The sequence below is a fragment of the Diplodia corticola genome (genome assembly GCF_001883845.1).
Source record: "Diplodia corticola strain CBS 112549 chromosome Unknown scaffold20, whole genome shotgun sequence".
Taxonomy (NCBI): Eukaryota; Fungi; Ascomycota; class Dothideomycetes; order Botryosphaeriales; family Botryosphaeriaceae; genus Diplodia; species Diplodia corticola.
In genome coordinates, this window is record NW_017971499.1 from 427,542 (window position 1) to 442,821 (window position 15,280).

The window sequence follows — 15,280 nt, forward strand, 5'->3', positions numbered from 1 at the left end:
CAAATTTCACACCACGCGACGTGTCGTTCTGCGGATACTGTGCAACTTTCTGCGACCACAATACCATGACTTGCACCGCATCGGCTGCTGAGTACACGAAAAACAAACGGGCTTTTCTGGCGAAGCGGTTCGCCAAGGGGTTGGATGCTGACCTGTCCGAAGATGAGGCCGCCCCTTGGGGGAGCGTTTCCACTGCATTGGTCGATAGTAGGTCGAGACTCAAAGTCAATAGGCCCTTAGTGGAGAACAAATGCCGAAGCTGTCATGCGGTGCTCCCCAAGGCCATAAAGGTCGAAGGCCGATCTGAGCGTTACGTCGTCGTCACCTGCACCAACAGAGAATGCAATCAGCCGGTCCGCCTCAAAGCCCTTCCGGTCGATAACGAGGAAGACGACGAGGGTTCTTTCGCCGGCGACAGCCCTATAAAACGAGGCAGCTCAAAAAGGTTCCCCAAGGACGCCCTTGCCAGGGAAGAACATTTTCCATGTTTCGCCCGCTTATACCGTAACTGCCGACTCCAAAGGCCAACCCTTCTACGAAGGCGGTAGCATTCAAACCGACCGTGCACGCAGGCAGCCAAACGACTACAGCCAAGACGGCTGGTGGCATTTCAACGACATGGGCAACTTCCAGCCCTTCTTTCCGCCCGCGCCATGCCGCTTCACACTCAAGGACCGCGACGTCCGTGACGAGCCAAACATCCCCATTAATCATACACGCACCGGCCTTGTTCCGTGCTGCCTCGGATGCGGCCTGTTCGGTGTCGTCGTTGACGACGAGTATGACGTCGTCATGGCCCAGAGCGGCCCGGACATGGAAGGTAGCCTCGCTGGAGCTGGTGCTGGAAACATCGTGTTAAGGGCGTAGCGCCCGACGTACTGTGGAAGGAAAGCAGCCAAACAGCGATATGACGAGGAGGAAGCTGCAACAAAGGTAAGTTTAAGGAAGTCGGTGTCGTTGTATGTCTCTTCCTTCTCTTTGATAGCATTTGCATAACATATATGAATTCTTGGTCCTAGATACCAGAAATCGAATTTGCATTCCTGAAAGAATTCTTTGCTCATCGTAGCCTTTCCAAACGACTCATGAAATGTTATCGGTAATTGTGCCGATGATGCTTCCGAGTAACGAGCGAATGAAGCAAGAATGCATGCAAGCGCGGAGGGAAATGCTGTTGGGGAGCTTTACCTAGATCGAAGATACCCGGTTTGGGAGTTTTGGTGCTTATCTTTTCACCAGGCAGAATTTCTACATCAACTCAAGCTTACAGCATCCAGGGAGAGGAATGACTTTTGTCTATGTGCGGTTTGGTCACATCTGCTCTAAGCTCAGTCCCTGATACATCTTTCTTCCCGCCCTCTTTTGCTACAACGTCTACTAGACTCTGGTCATAAGATAGTCACTTCTTCTCGGCCTCCTTCTTTGCAGGCTTCACGGGGTTCGGGTTGAGGCCCCATTCCAGCTTCCTTGGCTTCATGTAGCTCTGCATAACCTCGTCCGTGACCTGCGCCCTGCGCTCCTGGAAGCCCTTGACGTAGGCCTGCATGAGCTTGATGCACTCCTTCTTCATCTCACCCGTCAGGAGTTCTCCCTTCTTGTAACCGTCATAAAGCGTCTTCAGCTTCTCGTCATCGTCCTCGAAATACGTGATGTATTGGTACGCAACGTCGATGTCCGGGTTGCCGCCCAGCTCGCGGTGAAGCTCAAGAGTTTCCTGGCCACCGGAGAAAGCATGGCTGTTGATCTTCTTCTGGATCTGCTTGGGGGTATCCGACATGAAAATAGCACTGTTGGGGTTACTGGCGCTCATCTTGCCGCCAGATCCCTGCAGGGCAGTCAAGAACTTGGAGTGGATCAGCGCAGGCTTCGGAACAGGGTTCCTCATGCGGTGCGAGTTTTCGCGGACGAGACGGAAGTAGGGGTCCTGGTCAATGCCGCAGGGGATCAGACAAGGAATCTGAGCGGTCTTCTTGTTGCGGAAGTCGGAGTTCGGGTCATCGCCCCAGATCTCGGGGTAGGAGGTAGCGAAGGCGGCAACGCACTGGAACATGGGGAAGAAGATGCGACCAGTGTTGGTGCTGCCGTCGAAGCCGAAAGCGCCGCGAACCTGGTTGAAGGTAACGAGCTTGGAGAACTCCCAGGCGTTGATCATCATGTGGCCGCCTGCATATCCGATGTGCTTCAAATCGCTGTAAATGAAGGTCTTCTTCTGGTCGAAGCCAAGAGCAATGATATCCTTGGCGTTGTCGCGGGCGCACTGCATCGTCTCCTCGAAGGTCAGGTTGTCCTTGAAGAGCGCCTTCTCGTCATCCGTCAACATGATAACGAGCGGGCAATCGAAGGCCTCCTGCAACCAGCGAGTGAACTCGAAGGGGATGGTGTGGCCAATGTGCATGCTATCCGACGAGGGGCCGCGGCCAGTGTAGAGGAAGAAGGGCCGGCCCTGCTCGTAGTAGTTGAGGATAAGGTCGAAGTCGCGGTGGGAGAAGAAGAGGCCGCGCCTCAGCCAGCGGTGAGGCTTCTTGCCGGTGACGCGCTCGAAGCGCTCGAGCAGGGCCTCGTCGATCAGCTTGGTGTTCCACTTGCTGGACTCATGTCAGCGGGCGGGAAAGCGAAAAAGACAAGCGGCAGGAATACCGCGAGATTGCCTCATAGTCGAAGGCCAGGGTGTTTCCCTCGTCGTCGACGGCGGCAGAGACGTCCCAGGGGTTGATCTCCTGCTCGGCAGCCTTCTTGACGGGCTCAGTGGCCGTCTCGGCAAGCGAGAGGGCGGCGACGGACGGAGGCTCGCCGAGCTCGGTGGTGGGCTGCTTCTCGGCCATGGCGGGGGTCGCAGCGCGATTGGAGATGGAGAGCGTCGGTCCGGGGAGGCTGGGCGCGGGGGAAGGGCGGGCAGCGGCGGGCAGCGGCGGGCGCAGTGGGAGGAGAGCGGCGACGTTGCGACTCAGAGATTAGGCGCGAGAGTCACGGCGGGGTGTTCTGTTTTCGAGTGCGACAGCCACCAGCCCACCAGCGCACCGCCGCACGTGGCTGGTGCGCTGGCGCTGGCATGTGGCGAGTGCGTTCCCCGCTCGGCGTTTCGGCGCGATCTGCCCGTGTCTGGAGACCATCACCAGAGCGTGACGAGCCATTGGAAAGCAAGCGCCAGCGTTTTGCCGCCTGGTCCCCGCGCTCCATCCGCCGCCTCTTCGCCCTCTGCGCCTCCATCTCCACCTCAATCCACCCGCAATCCGAGAATGCGAAGCCGTTCACCATGGTGAAGTTCTACGACAGCTCCTTCAGCTACGACTACTCTTTTCCCGCCGTCACTCTCGCCTACTTCCTCCGCTACCCGAACCCTTACTCCACCCATGTGCTCTCCACCGATGTCATCGAGCGCCGCTTTGACCCGGACACCCAGGAGCTGCACACGGTGCGCCTGCACCTGAAGCGCTCCAAGCTGCCTGGCGCCGTGCTGAAGATCATTCCGCGCTCGCTGCTGGGCGCCTCCAATGCCGGCGACACGCAGAGTTACATCCTCGAGCACAGCGTCGTCAACATCCGCGAGGGCTGGATGGACACCATCAGCCAGAACCTCGAGTGGACCGGTGTGCTCAGTGTTGTCGAGCGCCAGGTCTTCCGCCGGCCTGCCGACATTTTCCGCAACAATAGGTGCGAGAAGAGCGCCGCCGCCCACGGCCTGCTGGACGCGGGTCCCAACGAGACCACAGACGTCGAGACATCAGTCACTCTACACTCCAAAATTGGCGAGAACATCCGGAAGAGGCGTGCCGCCAGGGCTGCCGCCGATGCGAAGGCTGCCGAGCTCGAGGAAGAGCAGCCCGCCAAGGTTGGCTTTTTCAAGTCCTGGTCGACCGCTTCCATTCAGCGGTCCATCGAGCTCATCGGCCTCAGGCGTGCCGAGAAGAGCCAGCCGAATGCCAAGGAAGGCATGAAGATTGTGCTGCAGCGCATGCGGCAGGGAGGCCTGGTCGGCGTGTTGGAGGGCATGCGCCAGGACCGCGAGAAGATCCTCGTGGGACGCAACGACGTCAACGATCGTTCATAACGTGTACAAAAAGGAAAAATCGGAAAAAGGACTCAGGGACAGGAGTTGATTTCAGCGTTGGCGCTCAGGCAAATCGTGCATCTCTTATTATTCTTCTTGACTGAGCCCAGTCAGTGTATTCTCATTGGTCAATGTTTCGGCATGTACAATACTCGCAAACTTGGGCGCAGGACAGGCTGGCCCAGACTGGCAACGAGCAGCATCTCCATTTCTCTCACCGTAACTTTGTGTGTCAGCCCCTATCTCGTCGCCTGCGTGTGATGTGATTGGAGGCGGGTCATGTCACGTGAATTGTCTCGCATGTGCTTGTTCCTACCGTCTCTGCTTTCGATAGCGGCTGCTGTTCCTTCCCTCTTCATGTGTCAGCCAGCGGTCGCAGCTCTGAACTCGGTTCCCCGCCAACGCTCCGTTCCGGCAGGAATTCCGGACTATCACTGGCGCCCTTTTCCCATTGACACTTCTCCCCGCACGCTGTTTCACCTTCGCCTGAGCAGACTTGATAAATAGGTCGCAACGCGGCTGCTTTCTTCTATATTTCGGCTTTTTCGTCCCCCAAAAAAGAGCAAGAATGTCGTTCCTCGTCAAAAACGTCCCCAGGTGGTTTCCCAACACTTCTCAGGGCGACATGCACGGTCGGGCGTTCTGGGCTGCATACTGTGCAGGCACATCGGTCTTGGGCGCCTCCGTGTTCTTCCACGACCTAAGCAAGGACGTCTACACATCCTCAACTTTCACGACTCCTTTCTCCTACTCGCGCCCGCGGCCACCCTTCGGCCGTACAACTGATAAACGCGAGCCATTTGTGGTTCACCCAAGCTTCATGCTTCATCTCTGATCTTCGACATTTCGAAGGGGGGTCCTCATGACGACTTAAGCGCTTGGGTGGTGTCCTTTTTTCTGGGTCGGGCGAAGCCCTCTCTTCTCCGCGTCTTCATTCCAACACGTCCTCCAAGCCGCCAGGCTGTCCGGATATTCCACCCGACCCTACGACCTGACATCTCCAACAACGTTCCTCACTTGGACATGCTTCAAACGCATTATACCACGTCTGTACGCCGCTATTCACAGTGATTTCGTGGTAAGTCATAACTGCGCCAGCCTGACTGTCCTCTGGTCATCACATGCCGCAAAGGCAATTCATTGTCGGCTTAGTATCTTTCTGCGGGCAACTTAATCCACGTCCTGAAAGGAGCCCTCGTCATGAGCGCAGTCTTCACAAGTCGAACAAGGCATACCCCAGCTGACCAGAGCGTCAGAATACACGCACCTCACGACAGCAATGTTCCTTTTTCCTTTCAACGACACGTTTTTCAGAGACGGAAAGCGACCCAACTTTACAGCGGCTCTGCAGCTTGTTCCCGGATACGGTTTCGAGTTATTCGATTTGGATTTGGCGTCGGGCGCAGTCTTCCGACTCTTTGCAGGGACTCATTCCAACTCCGAGCCCAAAGTTTCCGTACCTACTTGTCAACACGGACACAAACGTATAAGCTTCATCAAGAGTCGTCAGTCCCATTTCGTGTGCACTGTGTTCCCGAATACGTATGCTATGCTACAGAGCCCTCCTGTTCCTGACAACCCGCCCATGTGCCATCACCATGCGCGAGCAAACTGCATCCAGCCCTCAATCTCTATCCCGATACTCCCGCTACAACATGTTCTTCTCCACATTAACCATTTAGAATACTGCGGCGGTGGCTCCGAAGGCCACAGTATCTGATCCACAACGACAACGTCATCCTCGCCGGGAGGGCTTCGATGGTGGCGAGGACGCGGGCTGTGTCGCAGGGTTCGGAGGCGAAGTTGCAGGAACAGCCGCCTTGGTAGAAGTAGGTCGACCCGTAGTAACGGCGGCAGCTGAAGTCTTGGTAGATCTCATGGTGGACTTTGCCGATGGCGTGTTGTGTTTGGCCGGACAGCCTGTCGATTGTGTGTTAGCAGAAGTATATAGAGCGATGATTAATCAAGTGTAAGACATGCGCGTCGAAGCTGTCGTTGTAGACCGGATCTCCGGTCGAGCTTGACTTTGCTTGACAGATGAACTCACACGACTTGGCAAGTGTAGAGGCTGGGTTCGACGGAGGCAGCCATGCGCCAACGTACTGATGCCAAGACGCAGGCAGCCACGTCTAGTCCGTTTGCCATGCAAATGAGTACCAGCCCCCATATCAGTATTGACGACAGCCTGCACAAGACCGTTTTCCCGAATGAGGCAATGAGGCATATCTGCACGTTTGTGGTGAAGAGGCTGTTGCAAGTTTCGCAGATTGCATTACTATTCGCAGTACGACCTTCTAATCGTCCGGCGGGATATGATTCCGTCTCTGCTACTTCTTCTACATGCTGACAGCAACGTTGTCCGTCATATATTTTTTGATGTTGCCAAGGAAAAGGCTGCAAATAATTGAGACGGCACCGAATGCGATGGAAACATAGTACACGTACGGGTACTGAGATTGTCAGTATGAGGTGAATACCGCAAAAGGAAGTCAATTCTACGTACCGCGTAGGCGTACGTCTCTTGCCCGGCGTGGATCAGCGTTTGCACCTGCGTCTCCGTAATGTTGGGGAACTCGTAGAACATGTCCAGCAATCCGGCAACTGTGATGTCGACAACCTTGGTTAAAATCTCAGGGTCCTTCGTTTGGAGGGTTACAGCCGCTGTAGGGACGAGGATGAGCTCTGATGCAGCGTGCGCAAATTTTTGAGCAAAGACGTTGTAATATATGCAGTAGCCGATGGCACCGCCGAGCACACGGACGGCCAGCGTCAGAGCCGTCACCGTTGCGATCACCTCATCTGGGCAGATGATATTGGTGATGATACTCGCTGGAACGACGATTCCCCCGATTCCAAAGCCGGCGATGGTGAGTACGACGTAGACGAGCCAGATGTTGTCGGTGCGTAGGGCAGCCATTCCACCGCCTCCGGCCGTCATGAAAATGCAGGACCCGAGCATGAGGAGGCGGATATGGCCGCGCGTGTAGGTAAGCAAGGCCAGAACTACACAGGCACCGGCCAAGATTGAAAATCCGAGGGTGATATTGCGGATCCCAACAGCGATTGGTTCATGGCCGTAGCTATTGTATGACTGCGTCGGCCAGAACAGGAGGACGCTGAAAAAATTGGCCCCGGAGATGAATGTGATAACTGGACATGTCAGTGGGGAAAATAACATATTCGTCTGTGAGCATACTCAGGGTCAACAACAGTATTCTCGGCTCTCGCTTGATGCTTGACGGAAACATGGGGTAAGCGGCAAATTTCGACTCCCACACAAGGAAGGCGGCGACAAGAGCAGCGCCTATGAGTAGAGGCGCCAGTGTGTGAGCCGAGGTCCATGGGTAGTTGTAGCCTCCCCACTGTAGGCCAGCCATGAACAACAACAGCCCGGAAATGGACAGCAATCCGCCAACGTAGTCAATGCGCTTCAGAATCTCTCTCTTGGACAAGCCGGTTGTGTTCGAACGTGGAGGAGGATGGTAGAAGATGAAAGTCAGGGCTAATCCGATGAATGCCCAGATGGCGCACCAGAGGCCGATGTAGCGCCAGCTACCGTAGTGAGCGACCAACTGGGCCCAGAGCACGGACGGACAGAAAGGCAAGATGGTACTAGACTCGATAAGCTCACCGCGATACCAGCATCGAGCGAACACACTCACAGGATCATCCAAGCGTTGTATTTTCCTCTTTTCCTGGTTGGGGCGATTTCGGAGGTCACGGCAAGAGCAGTCAGTTCCAGGATACCAGCGCCGATGCCAGCCAACGCCATGCCAGCAATGAAGATGTTCATTGTATGGGATGTCGAAGTGACGATGTTTCCGATTATGAGGAAGACGGCTCCCATCATGGCAGTGTATCGTCTCCCAAACAAATCCGAAAGGGATCCAACGAAAGGGCAAATAGCAGCCAATGCCAGCAGGTTTCCCAGCACAAACCAGATCCATCTGTCGACACCGCCAATGTCACCGTAGATGTAAGGCGGAATGGCGCCGTAGAGGTAAAGCGGGATTTGGGAGCCAGTCCAGAGAAATGCCATGGCGACCAAAGGCATGAAGCGACGAACGGTCATCTGCCCCGACGCTTAGTTCCGCGAGCCGACTCGTCAGCGCTGGGACCAACCTTGGGTTCATCGTCGGGATCGAGTGGGCCTGAATGCCCCGACGTGGCCGGTGATGTGGCTTCAGCCTTTGCAACATCTTCAACATAAAAGGCGCCGTTCTTCTCAACGTCCCCGGGCGGTGGGTGAGCATCTTTCCGATCCATAGTCAGGTAGGAAATTGGAATGAATAACAGTGCAAAGGACAGCAGACGAGCTGATGCGCCTGGTGGCGATAAGAGGTTGCTGGGTCGCGTCGACTTATATGCGGTCGAGGTTCACACCAGGGGCAGCCACAGCTGAAGTGCGCCCGCCGTGCTACCCCGCAGATAGGCTGTGTACCACCAGACACAAGGCATCCACACGTCGGACGAAGGACTTGGGTAGTACAAGCTTCGGTCAAGCGTCGCGGTAGCAGGTGCGAATAGTAGGTTGCGAATGGCGTCGACAACCGAAACCCCACAATTTGCACGCCTCCCCAGGTTTTGACCCCGCAGATGGCGGCTACGGGACGGGCACAAGGCCGGACGATGCGGAAATATATCCAGATTAGGTAGTTCGGGCTTTAGTCGATTGTCCCGTGGCGGCATCCAGGCCAAGAGGGCAACGCTTAATTTCATCAAGACTACGCAAGAGTCTGTCTTGCATGACCAAGTGCCGAGGTTCAGACGGTACTTCCCATCGTCGACGCACTACGCCTGCTCAGCTTTGGCTTGATCGCGAGTAAAAGGCGTTCTGTGACGAAGTGTCCAGCCCGGCTGTTCACTGGACTGCTGAAGCGTGCGCCACGCTCATCCTGCCGAATCCACGAGCATTCGCTACCAGAGGAGACCAGACTACCATGATTGGGCCACACACCTTGGTCTGCCCGTCAAGGAGGACCTGCAGGCTGCAACAATAGCTGAAGCAGCGAGCAGAACCTGAGGGTAGGAAGCGAACCTTCAGCGCAGAAGGGTCGCACAGGGTGACCAATCGGAAGAGAAGCGCCGGTCTTGTAGAGACTGCAGCCTGTCGCCACTGCTCCACTCTTGCTCCGGTGTCATGGGCCAGCGATGCAACGGGCTCCTGTTTGGAACCCAAGTCTGCTCACCTCTGGCGATTTGCACGGTGGTGGCGAAGCCGAGGACCAGGCTGCGGGCTGCGAAGGAATGCTGCGCACAGCCACGGCGTAAGTAAGGGCGAAGGAAGGAGGATGGGCTTGCGAGTCTGAGATGCTAGAGAGACAGATGCAAAGCCAAGGAGGGAGTTGGGGAAGCGGAGTTCTGGGGTACTAGGTTGCACGCGGCGGGCAGGCGCAGGTCCGGGCGATCGCCGGCCGCATTATTGCGTCGAAATTGTTTGACCACTTTTCTGGTAGCGGCGTTGACTCACATCCCCGCAGCGCACTTCCGCAGACTGCCTCAACTCCCTCCGCCTCGCCGTTGCAGCAACTCCTGAGCCTTTTCCGTGCTGCAATTGAGCATTGTCACTTTCCCCGTCCGGCCGCGCGCCGTAGAACCGTCGCTTTCGCCCTCCCGCCAGCGACTTTTCCCCCGCCATGAGCGACACCACAACTGCCCCGGCCACCGGCCCAACGACCGTCCCCATTCTGGGAAAGGACTCAATTGTGGTCGAGTACGGCCTGTGGGACAGCTACGTCGCCCAGGACCTGCTCCAGAACATCCGCTCCTCCACCTACGTCCTGATCACCGACACCAACCTCGGCGACATCTACACCCCCGCCTTCGAGAAGAGCTTCAAGGAGCACGCCGCCCAGCATGCCCCTTCCTCCCGCCTGCTCTCCTACACCATTCCTCCCGGCGAGACCTCCAAGTCGCGCTCCACCAAGGCCACCGTTGAGGACTGGTTGCTGCGCCAAGGATGCACCCGCGATACTGTCATAATTGCTCTGGGTGGTGGTGTGATTGGTGACATGATTGGCTTTGTTGCTGCTACCTACATGAGAGGCGTGCGCTTCGTTCAGGTGCCCACAACGCTTCTGGCCATGGTTGATTCGTCGATTGGCGGCAAAACCGCCATTGACACGCCTGCCGGCAAGAACCTTGTCGGCGCTTTCTGGCAGCCCGAGCGCATCTACATTGACTTGCAGTTCCTCGAGACCCTGCCCCGGAGAGAGTTCATCAACGGCATGGGCGAGGTCGTCAAGGTGAGTGTGTCCCGTTCTGCGCGTCTCGTGTCGCTGCGGCTGACGGTTATATAAGACTGCTGCCATCTGGGACGAGAAAGAGTTCGCCGCTCTCGAGGACAATGCCTCCCTGATCATGAAGACCATCAACCACAAGCCAGCCCGGGGCCAACGCCGCCTGGCCGATATCGCCCCCATACTCAAGAGGATAGTGCTGGGCTCTGTCCGCGTGAAGGCTCATGTCGTGTCTGCCGACGAGAGGGAGGGCGGTTTGCGCAACCTCCTCAACTTCGGCCACTCGATTGGCCACGCTATGGAGGCTATCCTCACCCCTCAGATCTTGCATGGTGAGTGTGTTGCCATTGGAATGGTCAAGGAAGCCGAGCTTGCCCGCTACCTGGGCGTGCTCGAACCCGGTGCAGTTGCCCGCTTGACCAAGTGCATTGCAAGCTACGAGCTGCCTACTTCGCTCAACGACAAGGTTGTGCGCAAGCGCACTGCGAACAAGCATTGTGCAGTCGACGAGCTGATCTCCATCATGGCTGTGGACAAGAAGAATGATGGCCAGAAGAAGAAGATTGTCCTGCTGGCCGGTATCGGCAGGACCCACGAGAAGAAGGCCAGCGTTGTTGCTGACCGGGACATCCGCATCGTTCTGTCTCCCAGCGTCGTTGTCCACCCCGGCGTGGCCGACAACTTGAATATCTCCTGCACTCCTCCTGGATCTAAGAGCGTTTCCAACAGAGTCCTGGTTCTGGCTGCCCTTGGCTCAGGTACCTGTCGTATCACCAACCTACTTCACTCGGATGACACACAATTCATGCTCGGCGCGGTTGCTAAGCTCGGTGGCGCCTCCTTCTCTTGGGAAGACGATGGTCGTGTCCTGGTCGTCAATGGCAATGGTGGTGCGCTCTCAGCCAGCCCCGATGAGATCTACATCGGAAACGCCGGCACTGCTTCTCGTTTCCTGACGTCCGTAGTCACTCTTGCCAAACAGTCGTCCGTTGCGTCTACTGTCTTGACTGGAAACGCTAGAATGAAGGAGAGGCCCATTGGACCACTCGTGACTTCTCTGAGGGCAAACGGTGCGCAGGTTGAATATCTCGAGAGTGAGGGCTGCCTGCCTCTGCGCATCGGTGCGTCTGGCGGTTTCGAGGGCGGTGACATTGAGCTCACCGCCAATGTCTCCTCCCAATACGTCTCTTCCATCCTGATGTCTGCGCCTTACGCCAAGAAGCCAGTCACTCTTCGCTTGGTTGGCGGAAAGGTCATCTCGCAGCCTTATATTGATATGACGATCGCCATGATGGCCTCTTTCGGTGTTCAGGTCGAGCGCTCTGCCGCCGAGGAGAATACCTACCACATCCCTCGCCAAAGCTACGTAAACCCGGCCACCTATGAGGTCGAGAGTGATGCAAGCTCTGCTACTTACCCTCTTGCCATCGCTGCCATCACGGGCACCACTTGCACCGTCCCGAACATTGGCTCCAAGTCTCTCCAGGGAGATGCCCGCTTTGCGGTCGATGTCCTCCAGCCTATGGGTTGCACTGTGGAGCAGACTGAGACGTCCACCACGGTCACCGGTCCTCCTAGGGGCCAACTAAAGGCACTGACGGAGGTCGATATGGAACCCATGACGGACGCTTTCTTGACTGCTTCGGTTCTGGCTGCCGTTGCGACCAACAACGGTACCACCGCTACGACCCGCATCAACGGCATTGCCAACCAGCGTGTAAAAGAGTGCAACCGAATTGCTGCCATGAAAGACCAACTGGCCAAATACGGCGTTGTCTGCCGCGAACATGACGATGGTCTTGAAATCGATGGCCGTACCTATGAGCTCGACACGCCGCAGGAGAGTATTGATTGCTACGATGATCACCGTGTGGCCATGAGCTTTGGGGTGCTCTCTCTTGTTGCTCCCGGGCCTGTCATTGTTCTTGAGAAAGACTGCACAGCGAAGACATGGCCCGGTTTCTGGGACGTTCTGCATCAGCGCTTCGGTTCTACTCTGGAAGGCCACGAGCCAGGCCCATCTGCTCATCACAGAAAGGTCAAGAAGCCCACCAAGTCGATGTTTATCATTGGCATGAGGGGTGCTGGTAAGACAACCATGGGTGGCTGGGCATCCAAGATCCTTGGCTGGCCTTTGCTTGATCTCGACAATGCCCTTGAAGAGCAAGTTGGCCTTCCAATCCCTGACATTGTGAGAAATCACGGCTGGGAATACTTCCGTGAGGAGGAACTCAAGCTTGTCAAGAACGTCATGAAGGAGAAGGCCACAGGGCACATCCTCGCTTGCGGAGGTGGTGTTGTAGAGATTCCCGAGGCTCGCGAACTCCTCAAGAATTGGGCAAATGATGGCCATGTCCTCCTCATCACTCGGGATATCCAAAGAGTGATGGAATTCCTCAGCCTCGACAAAACGCGTCCAGCGTACGTTGACCCGATGATGAGTGTCTGGGAGCGTAGGAAAGACTGGTACCAGGAGTGCAGCAACTACCAGTTCCACAGTCAAACTGTCGAGGACAGTGGCCTTGCCAGGACTCTGGATGACTTTGACCGCTTCCTTTCGCTCATCACCGGAAAGACCTCTGCCTTTGAGAATCTGAAGAGCAAGAAGCAATCGTTCTTTGTTTGCTTGACTGCTCCACGGATTGACCTCCTCGCTGACAAGTTGGACCGTATCGTAGTTGGATCTGATGCTGTCGAGATCCGCGTGGATCTTCTCGAAGATCCCAATGCTGAGAACGGCATTTCCACCACAGACTTTCTCATTGATCAGATTACTTTCCTGCGGTCGATGGTTTCTCTCCCTTTAATCTTCACCATCCGCAGCAAGAGTCAAGGAGGCAGATTCCCCGATGGCGCCAACGATGCGGCGCTCCGCCTGTACAGGTTGGCTGTCCGCATGGGTTTCGAGTTCATCGACGTCGAGGTCACCTATCCTGACGAACTCCTGCAAGAGATCTCCTCGAACAAGGGAAGTAGCAAGATCATTGCCTCGCACCACGATGTGAAAGGCAAGCTCTCTTGGAAGGATGGCTCTTGGATTCCTTTCTACAACAGGGCACTGCAGCTTGGCGACGTCATCAAGGTTGTTGGCGTTGCGAAGACTCTTCAGGACAACTTTGAGCTTGCCGAGTTCAAGTCGTGGGCCGAGCAGACCCACCCTATTCCAATCATAGGCATCAACATGGGCACGGTTGGCAAGCTGAGCCGCATTATCAACGGGTTCATGACGCCAGTCAGCCACCCAGACCTGCCTGAAGCGGCGGCGCCTGGTCAGCTTTCGGCGGCTGACATCCGCCGCGGTCTTTCTTTGATGGGACAGATTGAGCCGAAGAAGTTTTTCATTGCTGGCAGCCCTGTTGCACAGTCCCGTTCTCCTCCTATGCACAACACCCTGTTCGCAGAGACCGGCCTCCCCCATCACTATGGTCGTATTGAGACCACAAGTGCCCACGACCTTAAGGATATCATCCGGCAGCCCGATTTCGGTGGTGCTTCAGTGACGATTCCTCTGAAGCAAGAGATACGCCCCTACATCGATGCCGTTGGCCCTGAGGTCGAGATCATTGGCGCCATCAACACCATCGTCCCCGAGGAGGTCGTTGACGAAGCTGGCAACTCCAAGGTTCAACTAGTAGGTCGCAACACTGACTGGCAGGGCATGGTTCTGGTGCTGCGCAACTCTGGCGCCATGGGCGGCAGCAACAAGCAGAGTGGCCTCGTCATCGGCGGAGGCGGCACGGCCCGCGCTGCCGTCTACGCGCTCGCCTCAATGCACTACAGCCCTATCTATCTGCTTGGCCGTACGGCTTACAAGATGGAAGCGCTGAAGGCGTCCTTCCCGGCGGAGTTCAACCTGCGTATTCTGTCCTCGGTCGAGGCAGTCGATGCGCTCGACGCCGAGAAGGGCATCCCTCACGTGGCCATCGGCACAATCCCCGCTACCGAGCCCATTGAAAGCAACATGCGCGAGGTGATCTGCAAGATCTTCGAGAAGGGCGGTGCCGACGCGATGCCCGGGGCGAGCCCCGGCATGGAGGAGCCGAAGAGGACATTGCTGGAGATGGCTTATAAGCCTTCTATTACGGCCCTTATGCAGCTGGCGACCGATTCTGGATGGAAGACGGTCAACGGCCTTGAGGTTTTGGTTGGGCAAGGTGTCTTCCAGGTGAGCATTCGCTGATCTGACGTTTTGGTCCAAGCATTCGAATACTGAACAAAACACGCAGTTCAAGAACTGGACCGGCATCGAGCCGCTATACGCCGTCGCCAGAGTAGGTCTATCCCCGGGAATACCATCATCCGAGCGGTAAAGCTGACGTGACCATCTAGGATGCGGTGATGAACGCCGAAATCTAGACGCGTGAAAAAGTTCATTTCCGCACATTTTCTTTTCTCTTTATTTCCTCTCTCGTTGTTGGAAGGACTGAAGGGTACTTTTAAGGGTGTGCTTCTTTTCCGTTGCCTTGTTACAACTAAGGAAATCGAGGTTCAATCTACATTCTGCCACTTTGTTCTATGCCCGCTCATAATCGAAGTCTGTCCACGCCACAGTTGCTTCGTATCGCTTGCCTCTACGCTCGATCGCTCATGCAAGAAGTGTGCTTCAATGCCAAGGTCCTCTTTGCTCGTTTGTCCGAAGCAGGGCGTCGATACTCGCGCGGTGTTCTACTTCCATCGCGCAGCTGCTCGTATTGTTTGAAGCACATCGTATGCACCGACACTTGTTGCTATTTAAAGGTGAGGAAGAACACAACGGCTCGCAAGGAAATGCCGAAGAAGCAGACGACGGAGTAAATGTCCGTATTGCCCTTTGTCCTTTTCGCCGCTCCGGTCTGAAAGTGATTGGGTGTGGCTGCCCAGTGGGACCGATTCTCAACGCAGCCCCTCGCCTTCTCCTCTTTTCCTTTCTCATTTCCCCTCCCCTCGATCGTCTTCCCCACCGCCCTGTGCTCCACCGATCGAAACGCGTTACCTATGGGCGATGAAGCTTGGC

General features: G+C 56.1%; 5 protein-coding genes across 5 annotated transcripts; 3 read left to right on the forward strand and 2 right to left on the reverse strand.

The window, feature by feature from the left end:
- Positions 1–65: 65 nt before the first annotated feature.
- BKCO1_20000133 (uncharacterized protein) lies at positions 66–867 on the forward strand (the record flags this gene model as incomplete). Its single annotated transcript, XM_020272168.1, has 2 exons — positions 66–399; positions 470–867. 2 exons carry the CDS (start codon positions 66–68, stop codon positions 865–867), a joined length of 732 nt encoding a protein of 243 aa, XP_020131132.1.
- Positions 868–1,399: 532 nt separating this feature from the next.
- On the reverse strand, positions 1,400–2,822 carry BKCO1_20000134 (tryptophanyl-trna synthetase; the record flags this gene model as incomplete). Its single annotated transcript, XM_020272169.1, has 2 exons — positions 1,400–2,585; positions 2,638–2,822. 2 exons carry the CDS (start codon positions 2,820–2,822, stop codon positions 1,400–1,402), a joined length of 1,371 nt encoding a protein of 456 aa, XP_020131130.1.
- A 227-nt stretch (positions 2,823–3,049) lies between these two features.
- BKCO1_20000135 (msf1 domain protein) lies at positions 3,050–4,048 on the forward strand (the record flags this gene model as incomplete). Its single annotated transcript, XM_020272170.1, has 1 exon — positions 3,050–4,048. The coding sequence occupies one exon, from the start codon at positions 3,050–3,052 to the stop codon at positions 4,046–4,048; it is 999 nt and encodes a 332-aa protein (XP_020131114.1).
- Positions 4,049–6,384: 2,336 nt separating this feature from the next.
- BKCO1_20000136 (mfs drug efflux) lies at positions 6,385–8,314 on the reverse strand (the record flags this gene model as incomplete). Its single annotated transcript, XM_020272171.1, has 5 exons — positions 6,385–6,498; positions 6,552–7,198; positions 7,245–7,660; positions 7,711–8,120; positions 8,171–8,314. 5 exons carry the CDS (start codon positions 8,312–8,314, stop codon positions 6,385–6,387), a joined length of 1,731 nt encoding a protein of 576 aa, XP_020131103.1.
- A 1,370-nt stretch (positions 8,315–9,684) lies between these two features.
- On the forward strand, positions 9,685–14,643 carry BKCO1_20000137 (pentafunctional arom polypeptide; the record flags this gene model as incomplete). Its single annotated transcript, XM_020272172.1, has 4 exons — positions 9,685–10,293; positions 10,349–14,452; positions 14,514–14,558; positions 14,617–14,643. The coding sequence occupies 4 exons, from the start codon at positions 9,685–9,687 to the stop codon at positions 14,641–14,643; spliced, it is 4,785 nt and encodes a 1,594-aa protein (XP_020131129.1).
- Positions 14,644–15,280: the final 637 nt, after the last annotated feature.